This window comes from Crinia signifera, chromosome 19, assembly GCF_055691185.1.
Source record: "Crinia signifera chromosome 19, ASM5569118v1, whole genome shotgun sequence".
In the NCBI taxonomy this organism is placed as follows: Eukaryota; Metazoa; Chordata; class Amphibia; order Anura; family Myobatrachidae; genus Crinia; species Crinia signifera.
The window spans coordinates 144,432,679-144,450,761 of NC_139226.1; the positions used below are offsets into that span (position 1 = coordinate 144,432,679).

General features: G+C 46.2%; 1 protein-coding gene across 2 annotated transcripts in view; it reads left to right on the plus strand.

Annotated features, from left to right (window-relative positions):
- Positions 1-18,083, plus strand: part of SORL1 (sortilin related receptor 1) — a 182,074-nt gene that overhangs the window by 129,482 nt on the left and 34,509 nt on the right. For both annotated transcript variants that reach the window (XM_083163586.1, XM_083163587.1), the window contains exons 31-36: positions 881-1,030; positions 1,852-1,998; positions 4,771-4,899; positions 5,388-5,514; positions 6,113-6,282; positions 6,426-6,538. In XM_083163586.1, coding sequence (XP_083019712.1) covers positions 881-1,030; positions 1,852-1,998; positions 4,771-4,899; positions 5,388-5,514; positions 6,113-6,282; positions 6,426-6,538 — 836 coding nt within the window. The remainder of the gene's footprint in view (positions 1-880; positions 1,031-1,851; positions 1,999-4,770; positions 4,900-5,387; positions 5,515-6,112; positions 6,283-6,425; positions 6,539-18,083) is intronic.

Consider the following 18,083-nt stretch of genomic DNA (forward strand, 5'->3'; position numbering starts at 1 on the left):
GTGTAACAGGAGGAAGGAGGGCCCTGCTCACTGAGCTTATAGTCTAAAGAAAGTGGGCAGATGAGTGGAAGGCACAAAGTCACCTGGAGGAAGAGAGCACAAGGGGGGGGGGGGGGGGGGAGCTTGTGTGTAACAGGAGGAAGGAGGGCCCTGCTCACTGAGCTTATAGTCTAAAGAAAGTGGGCAGATGAGTGGAAGGCACAAGGAGGGAACTAAGAAAAGTAAGCAGGAATGGAACCTACAATTTCAGCCATAGATTTATATTTGTACATAGACCTTGAAGAAGAAATAAAATGCATGCAATGTACATTTCTAATCCTCCGCACTGCAGGTACGATGTTACACATGTTCTACCATTTCCCCACTGTACTACACAATATTCCTTTCCTTGCATTAACCTGTTGTTTTTTTTTAGGGGAGAATGGAATTTGCGTATTAATAACTGCAGAAAGTGTCCCCAAGTGGCTATGAGCGGTACTACAGTCAGAACAGTAATATAATAAAGTAGTAACATTCCAAAATTCTCTCCTTTTATTCTCCTTGTATATGACCCTACACAGGTGTATGCTGCGCCTTACAAAATCAATTTACCAGATCTAGGGCTAGCGTGTTGTGGTCACTTATGGTAACTAGGGCTGCTGGCCGCACTTAACAGGGTCTGCCCCCTAAGCTGCAAAAGTGTAGGTGCTGCTGCTCTTAGCCACCCAGGGGCCCGCTGCTGCTCTTAGCCGCCCAGGGGCCCGCTGCTGCTCTTAGCCATCCATATTTCCACCACCAGCAAGCAGCAGAGGCCTCTGGGTGGTTATCACTTTCCCTCAGATTAATCAGTAAGCCCTCCATCACCAACTACTTGAAGTTATGATTCTTTTTCCATTTCTAGAGACCATTCCCCAGACCACCACCAGACCATCTACCTGTCCAGCCAATCATTTCCGATGTGACAATGGAGTTTGCATCATGAACACGTGGGTGTGCGATGGCTACAAGGACTGTATATATGGATCTGATGAGGAGGGCTGCCCCACACAAGGTAGTCTGCATATTGGCAATGTATTACCAGCCGCCCATTGCAGGAGAGCTGGAATGTCCCCTATGTGCTATCAGTGGGAGGGACAAAGGATCCTTTGCTGTCTGTAAAGTGTAGGGGGCGAATACTAGACTTTATAATGTATTATACTTTACTAGTTACCAGCCTGACAAAGTAACGGAACCACATAACCATTATGTCAGTGCTGGCGACTGTGCGAGCCCTAATGGAGAGAGAATAGAATTGCTCTGTCAGGTGCCATCTATGTCTGCAGGCAGCACATCACTGGAGTTCCCTTCATAGAGGTGAAGAGCAGCGTTATACTATTAAAAAAATGTCATCCTATATAATAAAAGGCTAACCGTTGGGTACAGAGGTGAGAGTAGAAGATCCAGGCACTTGACACGACAAAACTAATAATTCTGGGTTCCTTTTCCTCCCAGGTGTCCCCCCCCCCCCCCCCCCCCCCATGAAGGAGTCCATGCTCCTTCCCCTCCATGTCCCCTATTCAGGAAGGCTGCAGTATTTAATATTGCCCTACAAGTAGCTTAGAGTGTGGTCTGTTGTTTATCTCTCTGTTGTCACTAGTAGTTTGCTAAAAGTGGGGATGTAGAAGCACTGAGGCAGCCCCTCCACCTATGATGCCCTTCATCCCCCCTCCACCCCCACGACACTGGTGCTTTGGTGTTCTTTATTACTATGTAATTGTTTCCCAAAGTCTGTCCTTAAGGCATCCTAACAGTCCATATTTCAAGTATCTCCATTTACTTGGTGAGTTACCTCTTCTCTCTCTCTCTCTCTCTCTGCATTGTACCACGGAGCAGTCGTCGCCACTGTGTCCACCCCAGCCTCTCATGGGCAGTGCAGCCGTTCCGAGTTTGAGTGCCCCAATGGGAAGACCTGTATATCAAAATGGAAGCTGTGTGATGGGGTCAGACATTGCCAGGACGGTGCGGATGAGCTTAATTGTCGTAAGTCGATGGGATTGTGTTCTATAATGTTACCAATACAAATAGATTTGAACACTTAATGGCAAAACCACAAGTATGTCTAGCACTCCTGTGTGATACACAGTTTCCAGAAATACAGGGAAGGCAAAAAAGTGGCCAAAAAATTGTGCGCAATTCAAAACATGCCGCTTATAATTAACACACATTATTAGCTGGTGCTCTAATGAATATTGGCAGCTCTCAATTGGGGATTTCTGTGTACCCACAGATCAACTAGAACACAAAATTACCAACAAGGATAATAAGAGAGCGCAACAATAGTGCTAATAATATAATTAATAGCAATTTATTCACATTTACGGAACATAATATAAACAACATAACATTGATGATAAGAAGATCATTAATAACTTTGCAGTAATAATTGCAGTTTGGATCTAGTCACCAGAGCTCAGTCCACATAGTAATCACTGAGAAGCTGTTGATTGTGACTAGGCTCAGAAACAAAGTTTGTTTCAAATTTTCCTGCCTCAGGTGTAACCAATTATAATCCACAGGATAGTGTATCGCGGAACTCCCAAATGTCAAGCATACACTATATTTTAGTGGGACCAATTCTGTATATGGCAGTTTGTTATAATATCACTGTCCCCAGACAACTGCGTGCCCGGTTTTTAAGAATCTGCAGACAATAGACTGCACCGACAGAATAAGCACTTAGGCCAGGGGTTCCCAATCTTTTTCCAATGACTGCACCCTAGAGCATCATCATTTTTCCACGGCACCCCTGGGCCCCAAAAAATATATATAAAATTAAGTAGACTGTGTTTATGTGGATTCTTAGGTTCAGTTATGTGGTAAAGGGCAGGATTTGCTTCTGATTGTACATATTTTATGATTGGCAGCCACCAGCACTGATTTTCTCCATAAATAATTGATTATAAATAATTAGCATTCCTCCTGGACGACCAACCCGTGGCACCACTGCAAGTGTCCCGAGGCACCCCAGGGAGCCACGGCACACAGTTTGGGAACCACTGACTTAGGCAGAATAATATCACTCACTGTGGGAGGTGCTTTAATCTTTTTTATGACACAGATGTAGTGAATGGGAAGCCGGTTACTCACACTCCTCACCAGACTTCAGTCGGGAGTTTGCGGTCGATGGAAATCTCCATGCTGATGATGGTTGACAGTTGTGTGCTGGCTCTCCCACTTAGTACTGTGCAACCACTGTCGGCTGTTACCGCGCACCTCCTGGGGAGTTGAAACTCTCACCTCTCAGCTCTGTATGTTCTTTGCTGTATCAGTGTATTGAGGCAGGTACTGCGGCTCAAATATGAAGGCAAAGTCCGTACTGTGGATCCCACCTGAGGCACCGGATGTTTTGTAGCTGTTATCCAAAGCCCTGCAGAAGCCCTTGACCTGTTTCTCTGCCTTTATGTCTGGCAGTTTCTACAGAAGGTTTGGCTCCTGCGATCAAGGAGGACTTTTTATGTGTCCATTGCAGGCCGGCGCCACCACTAGGCAAATCTAGGCATTTGCCTAGGGCGCCAGCCACTGGAGGGTGGCACTTCTCCCCCTCGCCTCTCGCATGGAGGCTGCAGGGGTGTCCGTGCCGGGTACCTGCAGCACTGTGTGATCTGGCGGCGGGGTCCCTGCAGTGATGCGCGCTATCCGGAAGCCAGGCGGCGGCGCGGGAAGCGCTGCTGGGTTTGAAAACATTCCGCATGCTGATTCAGCCAATCAGCGTGCGGCGAGTTTTCAAACCCATCAGCGCTTCCCGCACCGCCGCCTGGCTGCCGGATAGCGCGCATCACTGCAGGGACCCCGCCGCCAGATCACACAGCGCCGCAGGTAACCCCCCTAGGCACCGGGGCGCCCCACCCCCCCTCGCCTGGGGCGCTCCGGTGCCTTGCACCGGCCCTGGTCCATTGACCAATCAAAGTAGCGAATTCATTAGCATTCACCAGTTGTAATCGCACACCTGTATTCATCAGCTAAACTACAGTAAAGAACACCCTTAGATCTAAAGCAGCATTTTCATTTGCAATGGCACATTTCTGAATATATTTTTAAAAACAAGATTTACATTCATAGTCAGATACTCTATGCCTAAACTTGGCTGGAAGTACAAACAAAGGAAAAGAGAACCCAAGAGGAAATAAATGTCAGCAGTAATGATTTTATATATAGTGTGTAGATAGACTACAACTTTAACTATCTTAATATCACTTCTAACATTGTGAATGCTCCGTGGCGCACTGCATAGCACGTTTGTGTGAAGCCGCAGTACGATGTGCGCTCTAGATACTGTGCATACAAGTGATGCTGAACTTTCTGGTGCCTTATACTGAACATACGATATATTTCAATGATACATCTCTTATGTACAAAAGGCACTCACCACTCCTATATCTGGGGTGCATGTGAACACTGTTCCAATCTAGGGTAGCCCCCTTTTCATTGCACCAGGTTATTCCCAGTACGGCCCTGTTCACACTGCACATGAAGGGGAGGGGGGGGGGGTGTATTCTGCATCCGTTTTGTGTAAAGAAAGGGTTTAAAAACAATGTTTTTATATTACTTGGCTCACATTCTATGAGGCAAACTTGAACTCTTTATATATAAATATAATTTTTTTAGAATGTTTCATGCAGGAATAAAACTACTGTTGTGGTTCCACTCCCATAACACGGGTGTATAAAATGCTGCTCTTCCCAGTATTTGCAAATCTTATTGCCATTTTGCAACTTGATGTAACCTTGATGTGTTTGTGTGTTGTTTTTTCAGCTACTCATAGACCCACTTCCTGCACCAACGGCACTCAGTGCGATGACGGGGAGGCCTGCATTGCACATTCTGACCGCTGCGACGGCTTTCTGGATTGTTCTGATGGCAGCGATGAAAATAACTGCACTGGTAGGCAGCGATGTTCTTATGTGTTACTTTTGTACTGGTTTGTCTCATGTCATTAACTTATTGGGTCAAATGTAATAGGGTGCGAGAATCAGAAAGTGAGCGTAATCCTTTACCTGGATTGTCACCAATCCCCTTGACGCAATGCTATTAGTATTTAATGACATTCACCAACCTGATACTTTATGTAGACATTACTCCACGTGTCACTAGTATGGTGACATTGCTCATACATGTATGTAGACATTACTCCACGTGACACTAGTATTATATGGTATCATGGTGACATTGCTCATACATGTATGTAGACATTACTCCACGTGTCACTAGTATTATATGGTATCATGGTGACATTGCTCATACATGTATGGGATCTGTAACTACTAGGAACGTTGTTCATGAATACCAATGCAGCATGACTGTGCTGTGTGTTGTACGGTGCTCACACATCTGACCCATGATCTCTCTGACCGGCCCGGTCTATTCCCCAGATGACAGCGTTGTGTACAAGGTTCAGACTCTCCAGTGGTCGGCTGATTTCTCTGGCAATATAACGCTGACCTGGGCTAGGCCAAAGAAGATGCCGTTATCTTCCTGCGTCTACAATGTTTATTACAGGTAAGGGATTGCGTTCTGTGGGTGCTGGTGGAATACAGGGCCTCATTAAGAGTTTTCAGATTGACAATGTATAAACATGTGCAAGGTGGGTTATGTTTTTTTCTGTGCAGGGTAAATACTGGCTGCTTTATTCCTGCACTGCAGTTTAGATTTCAGTAAGAAAACCACTCGCCCAAATCAAACTCTTTGCACGTATTGCATCTGCCCCACCTGCAGTGCAGCACGGTTTTGCCCATTTCAGAAAGATGCGATCATCTCTGAATTGGGCCCAGAGTATGTGAAAGGACCATTTATAAAGCTGTAACGCTGTATTCCTGCAGTCTGTATTGTAGTGCCCTACAGGTGTAAAGGTTCTCATGTACCAGTATAACGGAGACGGCCTATAGTTTGCATTTATGTACTCTGTACATTCCTATTATTTGGGATTGGAACTGGACCAGGATTGGCTAGGAGGGGAGCTTCTACCGTCATGTGGACAGCTTCTGTGCCCTTGATCAAATAGTATCAGTGTTCCACAGATGGCATCGGAGAACTGTGCGGAATGAGGATTTAGGTAGTAATAGACTAATAGTGTCTCTCTCCCTCTCCCTCCCTCCAGAGCCATCCGTGAGAGCACGTGGAAGATGCTGGACACTCAGAGCAGTAAGACCATCTGCGTGTTGAAGATCCTGAAGCCTGACACAACCTACCAAGTGAAAGTGCAGGTGCAGTGCCTGCGCAAGGTGCACAACAGCAACGACATCCTGACCCTGAGAACCCCAGAAGGGCGTAAGTATTGGAACATGGAGATGAGATGTCAGTGCCTGCTCATGTCGGGGGGTCTGTTCATGTACAAGAGCAATGTACCTCTTACTAAGGAACTATGGGAATATAATTGTACTGATCTAATGCAAATATCCTGTGTCTGTCAGTCCCTGATGCCCCGGAGCACCTGCAGCTATCTCTGAAGAAGGAACTCCCGTCCGCCATCACCAGCTGCTGGTCTCCACCTGCACGCCCCAATGGTTTAATCCGAGAGTATGTGGTAAGTGTACAACTGCCCGGGGGTGGAAATACGTCCAAGGACAGTGATTGGCAGCAGCTGTAGAGCAATAGGAATAACGGCTAATACAGGCGTGTTTTGTGACCATTTCTAGTTCCACCTATCGTCGGCTTTAAAAAAAAAATAAAAAAAAATAATAATAATTCTCCAAAAAAGATTAGTCTGCCCCTGGTCTATTTTTGGGTTAGGATCATTTGGTCTACAGCATGATGGTCCACAGTCATTAGGTCGACATGCGTCTAGGTCGACTTTGGTAAAGGTCGACATGGTTCTATGTCGAAAGGTCATTAGTTCGACAAGTCATCATTCAAATGTCTTATTTAACCCAATCTCCCTTCTAAAGTATTGGACGATATTCAAATAATGATTTAGGTTAGGCGCACAAAGCGACGAAACCAAACTAATGGGCGTGATGAGAAAAGCCCCATTTGAGTGTCCAAATGGAGTACTATTAGCTCACCAACCCCTGGGGTAGTGAGCTAACATGCTGTGCGTGCATTGGCAGAAACATTGGAATACCACCAGTGGACTCACACAGATGCCGGGACGGGCATCAAACCTTTGAATTCTCCCTATATATTTTTAGAGTGAGGCAGTATAGTGGGTTGCTTCGTTTCAGCGTTATGGGGCAAAATTTCTGTCTGCCATTTACAATACATCGCCAATGTTCTAATGTTCTCTGGAAAATGTGACCATTGGAGAATGTGCACCTGCTGAATGGTCTGGAAACTGTGACCGTTATTTGTAGCCACCCACTAAGCAAGGATTTTTTCCAGATTCGACTCCTAAGGGAGTGATCTAGAAGTAACATGATTTTTCTAACGGCCCAGGTGGATGCTGGGAAAAATGGGTATTCCGGGTCTGCGAGGACCGGGCACCAAGCAGCACTAGAACTTTCTTCAGGAACTTATATGCCTCACCAACCACCTTTCTAACAATGAATGGACTAAATACAACCAGCTTTAATTTGGCTCGGGGCACACGACAGGGATGCCCGTTATCTCCTCTATTATTCAGTTTAGCTATCGACCCACTTATTAGGCTTTTCTATTTACAAAAAGACTGGCAAGGGATAAGTCGGACCCATAGAATTAAGTGTCAGCATATGCCGACGATCTCCTCCTTTTATATTTTGAAAACCCTCAAGAAGCAATGCCCAATGTATTACGCTTATTGGGGGAATTCGAGAATATTTCAGGGTTCACTATAAATAAATCAAAAACTAAAGCATTAGCACTACATGAGGGAGAAAAATTAGGATGGACTTACGAATTTCCATTTTTATCGGCAGACTATTCCCTTACTTATTTAGGGATCCTAATAACAGCAAAACCAGTAGAGTTAGATCAGGCAAACTATCCATCTATAATAGCGAAAATATTGGCAGATCTAAGATCTTGGCGATCTCTCCCTTTATCTTATATAGGTAGGTGTTATCTGATCAAAATGATATATTTTCCCCGTCTACTGTATGATACAAATGTTACCTTTTTTCATCAGATGCAGATATACAGATGTTAAATAGATGTGTTAGTAAATTTATATGGGGAGGAAGGAAACCGAGAATCTCAATGTTTAAACTCACGCAACAACCTTCATTAGGAGGGATTCATTTTCCATGCATTAAAAGCTACACAATAGCGGCAAATCTAAAAGATGCAATAGACTGGATACAAGCACTTGGCAATAGAACAAGCTTTCTTCCCAAAGACACCGTTACCAAGTCTGTTGCATATGAGACCTTCAAAAAAAACCTAAATTATAGCTGGTAATGTATTACTGGCATCCACATGTACAGCCTGGAGACTTGGGGGATCTACTCATAACACTTTTTCTCTTTCCTCCACTAGGTGACACTGGAGAGTTACAGTGGGGAATAGAAGGCGACCACAGGGAGCTTGGGCACTTTAGAATAAATTAACAGTGACTAACTCCTCCCCTTCTACTTCCTCTCCTAGGCAGTCTTAGCATGTGCCCTGCGGGAGCTGGGTGCGTTCAAGGCTCACTCCTGAGCTTTATAGATTTTTAATGTAAATGATGCTACAATCAGCAAGAGGACAGGCAGGTAGCTCCCTGTCCCTACCTGCCTGCGACGAGGGCGCTGTCGGCGGGTCCGGTCGCAGCTGCATGCAGCTTGCCTCAGGTACCCGGCTGCAGGATCCACAGATCCTGAGGTCCCGTGCCGCTGCTTGCAGCGCGCCTCGAGGACCAGTCAGCACGCTGCACCCGACAGCCAAGGCAGGGGTAAGTATAGCACTGATCCCCCGCTAGCGGGGGATTCAGTGTAGAAAGCCGCGGCAGCGCACTTTTTAAATACAGCGCCATTCTGAGGAGCGAGAGCGCGGCATGCTGGGCACTTCCGCTTCCTCCTTCTTTGTAGGAGCGGCAGCCATTGAAGCAGCAGCGTGATCCGCGGCTCCCTCGAGGCGTCTGTGAAGTGCCGGTGACCCTGGTTCAGTGAGTCACAGCGGGACATAGGAGGTCAGGGCGGCTTGGACTGTGTCCAAAAAGGTCCCTTAGCCGGCGCAAGTTATATTTATATACAGTGCGCGTATCGGGCTTGTGGCAGACTCTGCCTTTTTTTCTATACCTCCTCTCCTGTCCGGTATTTCCATCTCTCTCTACCTTCTGTGTAAGATTGCTGAGTGTATGATAGCTGGTAAAAAGATTGCGTGCAAGAAGTGCAGCAATAAATTCGCGCCACAGACGGAGGGCGCCATTTTATGTCCCTCATGTGCTGCATCCCCAGCCCCCACTCCATCAACGTCGGGGCAGGATGTGCCTGTATGGGCTTCCCAGTTGTCTACAGTGATTTCTCAGCTAGCTTCTGAGTTATCTTCGGCCAGACAAGATAGGGATGCAGCCAGGGATCAGCAGGCAGAGTTAACCTCTGCTGTGGAGAGTCTGTCTAGAGCATCGCATGCAGACACCTCTACACCCCCTCCCCCTAGACTGGCTTCTGCTAATAGGATGTTTCCTCAGGTCCCTCTGTTAGATGATACAGATGATGACATGCCAGCTCTAGAGGAGGGTGAATTTCATGACCCTGATGCTCAGCCTGAGGATGAGCCTGATGCTCCGCTTATACAGAACACTGATGTCCCCTCTCAGGGTTTAGAGGACTTAATACAGGCAGTCAGGTTAACCCTCAATGTCACAGAGGAGGTGAGACCTGCTGCGCGTCCCTCAGTGTTTGCTAAAAAGCAAAAACAGTCTGCATATTTCCCAGCCTCAGAGGAGCTGGATGATCACTTGCAAAAGGCCTGGTTACATCCAGACAAAAAGTTTCAGGTGTCTCAGAGATTTTTCACTGCCTATCCTTTTCCTAAGGATGCTAGGAAGTCCTGTGAAACGCCACCTGCTGTTGACTCCTCGGTATCACGCTTGTCCAAAAAGACAGTGTTGCCCATCCCAGGAGCCTCTACCCTTAAGGATGTGTCTGATAGGCGGTTAGAGAGTACGCTGAAGAATATTTATTCAGCCGCTGGTCTTCTGCAACGTCCAGCACAGGTGGGATGCTGGGTCAATAGGGCCATGGAGGTATGGGCGTCCCAGGTGGCCTCCTCGCTAGACCCAGGGGCAAGTGATATGTTGCTCTTAGTGGAACACATACGTGAGGCTGCAGGTTATTTGGTAGAAGCATCTTCAGATGTTTGTATGCTTGCGGCCTGTATCTCTGCCCTCTCAGTTTCTGCTCGCCGTACTCTTTGGTTGAGACAGTGGAATGCAGACGCCGACTCCAAGAAGGCGGTGGAAGCATTACCCTTTGCTGGTGAGGCCCTCTTTGGTCCAGAGCTGGACAAAATGATTTCTCAGGCCACAGGGGGTAAGTCTCAGTTCCTGCCCACTGCAGCCCCTCCCCCACGTAGGTCATTTCCTACTACTGGATGGCAGTCCTTTCGGTCATTTAGACCCACCCCCAGATTCAGGGGTAGGTCTAGGGGAGCGGCTACTAGCTCCAGAGGCTTCCGAGGAAGAGGCAGAGGTTCAGCCAGCGCTCCAATCCTGGATGCAAAGGTTACCTCAAAGCCCTCGGCATGACTCCCCCAGCCCCTGTCCAGAACACAGGGTGGGAGGCCGGCTGCTATTTTACCATCAGGTATGGGCCGGTTCATGCCAGGACGCATGGGTAAAGGACCTAGTAGCAGTAGGCTACAAGATAGATTTCTTGTTGCCTCCTCCTCAACGGTTTTTTCCCACAGGTTTGCCAGCTTCACGGGAAAAAGGCAGGGCCTTGCAGGCCGCCATTCAAAAACTCAGGGACCTAGGGGTGGTTATACCGGTCCCGGAACCGGAAAAGGCAAAGGGATTCTATTCCAGCTTTTTTCTGGTTCCCAAGCCGGACGGCTCAGTAAGACTCATCTTGAACTTGAAGCAGCTCAACCCCTACTTGCGGTTCACTCGCTTCAAGATGGAGTCACTGCAGTCTGTCATTGCAGGCCTGGAACCAGGGGAGTTTCTTGTATCCATCGATATCAAAGATGCATACCTGCATATCCCCATCTGGCCTCCTCACCAGGCATACCTGCGGTTTGCTGTCCAGAACGGTCACCTGCATTTCCGAGCCCTCCCGTTCGGCCTCTCCTCTGCGCCCCGGGTGTTTACCAAAGTGATGGCTGTCATGATGGAGATACTCAGGGCTCAAGGAGTTACAATTGTCCCTTACTTGGACGACCTTCTGTTGAAGGCTCCGTCCAGGGAGGTCCTTTTGCACAACATCCACCTGACACGTCGGATTCTGGAGTCCCACGGCTGGATGCTCAACATCCAGAAGTCACAGCTGACCCCATCGCAGAGGATCCTGTTCCTAGGGATGATTCTGGACACGGTCCAGAGAAGGGTGTTCCTTCCCATGGACAAGATCTTGTCCCTCCAGGAAGCGGTTCGACTGGTGCTGCAGCATCGAACGGTCACAGTTCTCCTTTGCACAAGGCTGCTGGGAAGGATGGTGGCCACGTTCGAGGCGGTGCAGTACGGGCGGTTTCGATCTCGCCCCTTCCATCTGTGTCTGCTCCGCCAGTGGACAGGTTCACACCTGTTTCTACAGCAGCGGATCTCTCTCTCCCATCAGGCTCGGGCTTCACTGGCGTGGTGGCTCAACTCCAGCAACCTGCAGGAGGGGCGGAGGTTCGCCATACACAATTGGACGCTTCTCACCACGGACGCCAGCCTCAGGGGCTGGGGAGCAGTCACGCTGGGCCTCCACTTCCAGGGACTGTGGACCCCGGAGGAAGCACAGATGTCCATCAATGTGCTGGAACTGCGAGCAGTGTATTATGCCCTGCTCCAGGCGGAAGTCCTTCTCCGGAACAAGGACATCAGGGTGCAGTCGGACAATGCCACGGCTGTGGCTTACATAAACAAGCAGGGAGGCACCCGCAGCCGTGCAGCAATGAGAGAGGTGAAGAGGATTCTGTGCTGGGTGCAGGAGCACGCAGGGGCCGTGTCGGCCATTTTCATTCCAGGCGTGGAAAACCGGGAGGCAGACTACCTCAGCCGCCGGGACGTCCACCACGGAGAGTGGTGTCTGAACCCCCTGGTCTTCCAGACCTTGACCCGTCGGTGGGGTTGTCCACAGATAGACATGATGGCCTCCAGACACAACCACCAGTTGCCCCGGTACTGCGCTCGGACAAGAGATCCACAGGCGGTGGCAGTGGACGCTCTCACGGCACCCTGGACGGATCAGTTTCTTTACATCTTTCCTCCAGTGCCTCTCATCCCTCGGGTTCTGCAAAGAATCCGACGGGAGTCGGTGACAGTGCTGTTCATCGCCCCAGACTGGCCTCGCCGGTCGTGGTACACGGTCCTAACAGGCCTGTTAGTAGACGAGCCGTGGCCTCTGCCTCTCTGCGACGACCTGCTAACACAGGGTCCGTTCACCTGTCCCAACTTACAGCATCTTCATTTGACGGCATGGCTGTTGAGAGGTCCATCCTGAGGAAGGCAGGGATCCCGCAGGCGGTGATTCCAACCATGATAGGAGCCAGAAAGCAGGTTACCTCGGTGCATTATCACCGCATCTGGAGGGCCTATGTGGCCTGGTGCGAATCCAGGAGGGTCTCTCCTGTGAGCTTCAAATTGGCCAGATTGCTGCTGTTCTTGCAGAAGGGCTTGTCCTCAGGACTCCGGCTGGGGTCCTTGAAGGTTCAAGTATCCGCCCTCTCCATTTTTTTCCAGAGGAAGCTAGCTCTTCTTCCTCAGGTACAAACTTTCTTCCAGGGGGTGTTGCGGCTGCAACCTCCCTTCAGACCCCCTACTGCTCCATGGGACCTGGATGTGGTACTGGCCTTTCTCCAGTCCTCTGTATTTGAGCCTATGGAGGAGGTGGAACTGAAATATGTCACTTGGAAGACTGTCCTACTGTTGGCCTTGGCTTCGGCTAGAAGGGTGTCGGAGCTCAGTGCTCTCTTGTAAGGCACCTTTCTTGCGCTTTCACGAGGATAGAGCGGAGCTGCGCACCTCTAGTGCTTTTCTCCCAAAGGTGGTCTCGGCATTCCACATTAACCAACCTATTGTGGTGCCGGCCTTTCGGGAGGACTCACAGGAGTCTAGGGCGTTGGACGTGGTCCGGGCCTTGCGTATTTACGTGGCCAGAACGGAGTCTGTACGTAAGTCGGATGCCTTGTTTGTCCTCTATGACTCCTTGCGTCCTGGTTGGCCCGCCTCCAAGCAGGCCCTGGCCAGGTGGATCAGATTGACAATTCGTCAAGTTTATGTGGCCTCCTCTAGGGTGCCACCTTCTTCTATTTCCGCCCATTCCACAAGGTCGGTGGGTACCTCCTGGGCGGCTGCCCGTGGAGTTTCTATACAGGATCTATGTAGAGCGGCTACGTGGTCTGGTCAGAAGACCTTTGTCCGCTTTTACAAGTTTGACACTTTTGCGGCAGCTGCTTCGCGGTTTGGCCGTTCTGTGTTAAGGGGCTCTCAGCGTCATCCCACCCGTGTTGGGAGCTCTGGGACGTCCCCACTGTAACTCTCCAGTGTCACCTAGTGGAGGAAAGAGAAAAGGGGATTTTGTACTTACCGTTAAATCCTTTTCTCAGACTCCATAGGTGACACTGGACGCCCACCCGACGCTGTCTCTCCTGGTTACGGTTTGCCTTCAGGTTGGGTTAATTACCTGCTGTTAAGAGACTGTTATACTTAGTCTAAGTTCTAAGTTTTACCAAGTTTTCATGGATGAGTTCATTCTGTTATGAATGCTGTTCTTTGAACTGTTTTTTTCACTCTATGTGAGTGTGTGTGTGACTTGTTATGTTATGTTTGACCTCCTCTCGGAAGTGTGTTGTTTTCCTTTCTTCCAGCTCCCTCCGGGCACATACCTAGACTGCCTAGGAGAGGAAGTAGAAGGGGAGGAGTTAGTCACTGTTAATTTATTCTAAAGTGCACTTATGTAGAGAAGAAAAGAAAATCAGTTTAAATATGACGTACTCCTAATTCACAAAAATGTCAAAATTGACTAAAATTCAAATATATCTTTATTAAATAGTACAGAACAATTATAATAGTAAGTATCACTTACAGGTCATCATTATTTAAGTAGTAATCTCAAGTTTTTATTATTTATGAAATAATGCTTGACCCGATAATATATTTCCCTGTATCAGGGATTTTAGTGGCGAAAAATTAAAATAAGATGATAGATATAGAGAAAAAGAAATATGTAGAAAGATTAAAATTAGTCTCTGTTGGCCGTTAGTGTTAGGTATTAATGAAACGCTTCCTGTTAATGTTTCAGGTAAGTATGGTACATTGTTGTTGGTTGAAATGTAGTTAATAAATGGGTTTTATTCCCAACTCTGCATCTAGTGTCGTTTTATATTGCGTGCTTTAAAGATTAATCTCTTTCCAATGTTCACATATGTGTGGTATATTCAAAAGGTATTCGATAGGAAGATGGGTGGTGACCTGCCGTACGGCCTAGTAAACCACTTCTTTCTTCAAATCCTATCAGTCAAATCAAAAGTCATATACATGTCAATAGGTGCATTAATTCACTTATAGTGTAGATATAATAAGCAGTTATGTTTTTAATTCCGTGTCTCCCTATGCCTGTATCTGACAGGTATTAGGTGAGATGCACCTTACACATTCATTGTTATGATGCTCATGTAATAACGCGTAATCAAATGTATGTTAAGACCACATATGTGCTTTTTGAGCGCTCATGGTTGTCCAGAATGGGTGGTAATCAGCAGTGGGCTTGTAGCAAATTGCCCAGTCTGTACTATAAGTTTTGCAGTTCACCAATTATGGTTCACATATATTCGTGCAGATTGATCAGAGCAAGATGCCCAGTCTGTACTGTGTACTTTGCAACTAGTCGTGCATATAGTTCTTATTCAGACATTTTCTGCAGCCAGATCAGAGCACATTGCCCAGTTTGTACAGTGTGTGTTACAACCAATCACACATGCAATTTATTATTTAAGATATATTCGTGCAGATTGATCAGTTAATGCCAGTTCCACAGGAGATAGTTTATGTATCAGTTATATTCTGAATTTAACACAATTACCTGCTAATACATATTTCCGGCTGTCAGCCAAATATTTGCAACACTTTTAAGTTATTTGACACAAATCAAAGCCACTTTATTTCATGGTTTGTGTTACCAATTATTGAGTGAGTAACTCTTAACTTGTGTATGCGCCCCCCTTACTAGAGCTTCCGCAGTATAATCAGTATTTCATAAATCATTTTCTGAAATGTACAGGCGCCGGAGCGCTCTCAGTACAGTGAGCAATTTGCCCAGTTCGTGGAGTAAGTGTTATAACCAATCACACATGCAATCTATTGTTTCCAGATATATTCGTGCATATTGATCAATTGATGCCAGTTTCGCAGGGGATGATTTATACCTCAATTATATTATGAGATTAACACATTTGCATGCTATTTCATACTTCTGGCTGTCAGCCAAATATTAGCAAGACATTTGAGTTGTTTTGACATAAATCAATGCCACTTTATTACACAGTTAATGTTACTGATTGCTGAATGAGTTACTCTTGACTTTTATACGCGCCCACCCTTGATAGAGCTTCCGCAGTGTAATAGGTAGTTTACAAATTACTTTCTAACAATGTACAGGCGCCGGAGCGTTTCTCAGTACAGTGAGCGGCTTACAGCCCACGTAGTCTGGGACCGGGTCACTGAGCTCTGCCTGTCTTGCAGTGTCTCAAGTGCACCCCGCTATCCCGACTGTAACACGCTGCGGTGAGCGCTCGTTACACGCTACGTATTTAGACACAGAGTTATAGATACATTGCTACATTAGTATACATTTCAATCAATTAGTTAACGGCTAACAACAGAGCGAGCTGCCGATGCGCATTTCGCCTGTGTCGGCTTTTTCAAGGCTGACCTAAGTCAGACTTAGGTCAGCCGTGAAAAAGCCGACACAGGCGAAATGCGCATCGGCAGCTTGCTCTGTTGTTAGCCGTTAACTAATTGATTGAAATGTATACTAATGTAGCAATGTATCTATAACTCTGTGTCTAAATACGTAGCGTGTAACGAGCGCTCACCGCAGCGTGTGTTACAGTCGGGATAGCGGGGTGCACTTGAGACACTGTAAGACAGGCAGAGCCCAGTGACCCGGTCCCAGACAGCGTTGGCTGCAAGCCGCTCACTGTACTGAGAGCGCTCCGGCGCCTGTACATTTCAGAAAATGATTTATGAAATACTGATTATACTGCGGAAGCTCTAGTAAGGGGGGCGCATACACAAGTTAAGAGTTACTCACTCAATAATTGGTAACACAAACCATGAAATAAAGTGGCTTTGATTTGTGTCAAATAACTTAAAAGTGTTGCAAATATTTGGCTGACAGCCGGAAATATGTATTAGCAGGTAATTGTGTTAAATTCAGAATATAACTGATACATAAACTATCTCCTGTGGAACTGGCATTAACTGATCAATCTGCACGAATATATCTTAAATAATAAATTGCATGTGTGATTGGTTGTAACACACACTGTACAAACTGGGCAATGTGCTCTGATCTGGCTGCAGAAAATGTCTGAATAAGAACTATATGCACGACTAGTTGCAAAGTACACAGTACAGACTGGGCATCTTGCTCTGATCAATCTGCACGAATATATGTGAACCATAATTGGTGAACTGCAAAACTTATAGTACAGACTGGGCAATTTGCTACAAGCCCACTGCTGATTACCACCCATTCTGGACAACCATGAGCGCTCAAAAAGCACATATGTGGTCTTAACATACATTTGATTACGCGTTATTACATGAGCATCATAACAATGAATGTGTAAGGTGCATCTCACCTAATACCTGTCAGATACAGGCATAGGGAGACACGGAATTAAAAACATAACTGCTTATTATATCTACACTATAAGTGAATTAATGCACCTATTGACATGTATATGACTTTTGATTTGACTGATAGGATTTGAAGAAAAAAGTGGTTTACTAGGCCGTACGGCAGGTCACCACCCATCTTCCTATCGAATACCTTTTGAATATACCACACATATGTGAACATTGGAAAGAGATTAATCTTTAAAGCACGCAATATAAAACGACACTAGATGCAGAGTTGGGAATAAAACCCATTTATTAACTACATTTCAACCAACAACAATGTACCATACTTACCTGAAACATTAACAGGAACCGTTTCATTAATACCTAACACTAACGGCCAACAGAGACTAATTTTAATCTTTCTACATATTTCTTTTTCTCTATATCTATCATCTTATTTTAATTTTTCGCCATTAAAATCCCTGATACAGGGAAACATATTATCGGGTCAAGCATTATTTCATAAATAATAAAAATTTGAGATTACTACTTAAATAATGATGACCTGTAAGTGATACTTACTATTATTATTGTTCTGTACTATTTAATAAAGATATATTTGAATTTTAGTCAATTTTGACATTTTTGTGAATTAGGAGTGCGTCATATTTAAACTGATTTTCTTTTCTTCTCTACATAAGTTCATATTTACTAATCAGTTGACAGCACCCTCAACCTAGGAGGAAAGTATATATATATAACACACTTCCTATAGGTGGTATCACTGCCATTCACACGTACAAACAACCCATCTAAATATTTGACGTACCATAGATGGTGCGGGTCGCTCACTCTCTCCTCATGTTATTCTAAAGTGCCCAAGCTCCCTGTGGTCGCCTTCTATTCCCACTGTAACTCTCCAGTGTCACCTATGGAGTCTGAGAAAAGGATTTAACGGTAAGTACAAAATCCCCTTATTTCCATCTTATGAGCTGGGTTATATGACTACCATCTATATAGCATATATACCAGATATAGCTCAGTGAATGTACACTTAAATACCTGCACACTAATAAACAGTGCAAAATGGTTATTTATTGTATACTACAATTGCACTATCCGTGAAAAGAGAACCTAAGCACTAGGTATTATAAACATTCAGTGCAGCAAGCACAAATACCGTATATTTGAATAGCTGTCAGCAATACAATACTCCAGAAAGCCACATTGCAAAAGGCAG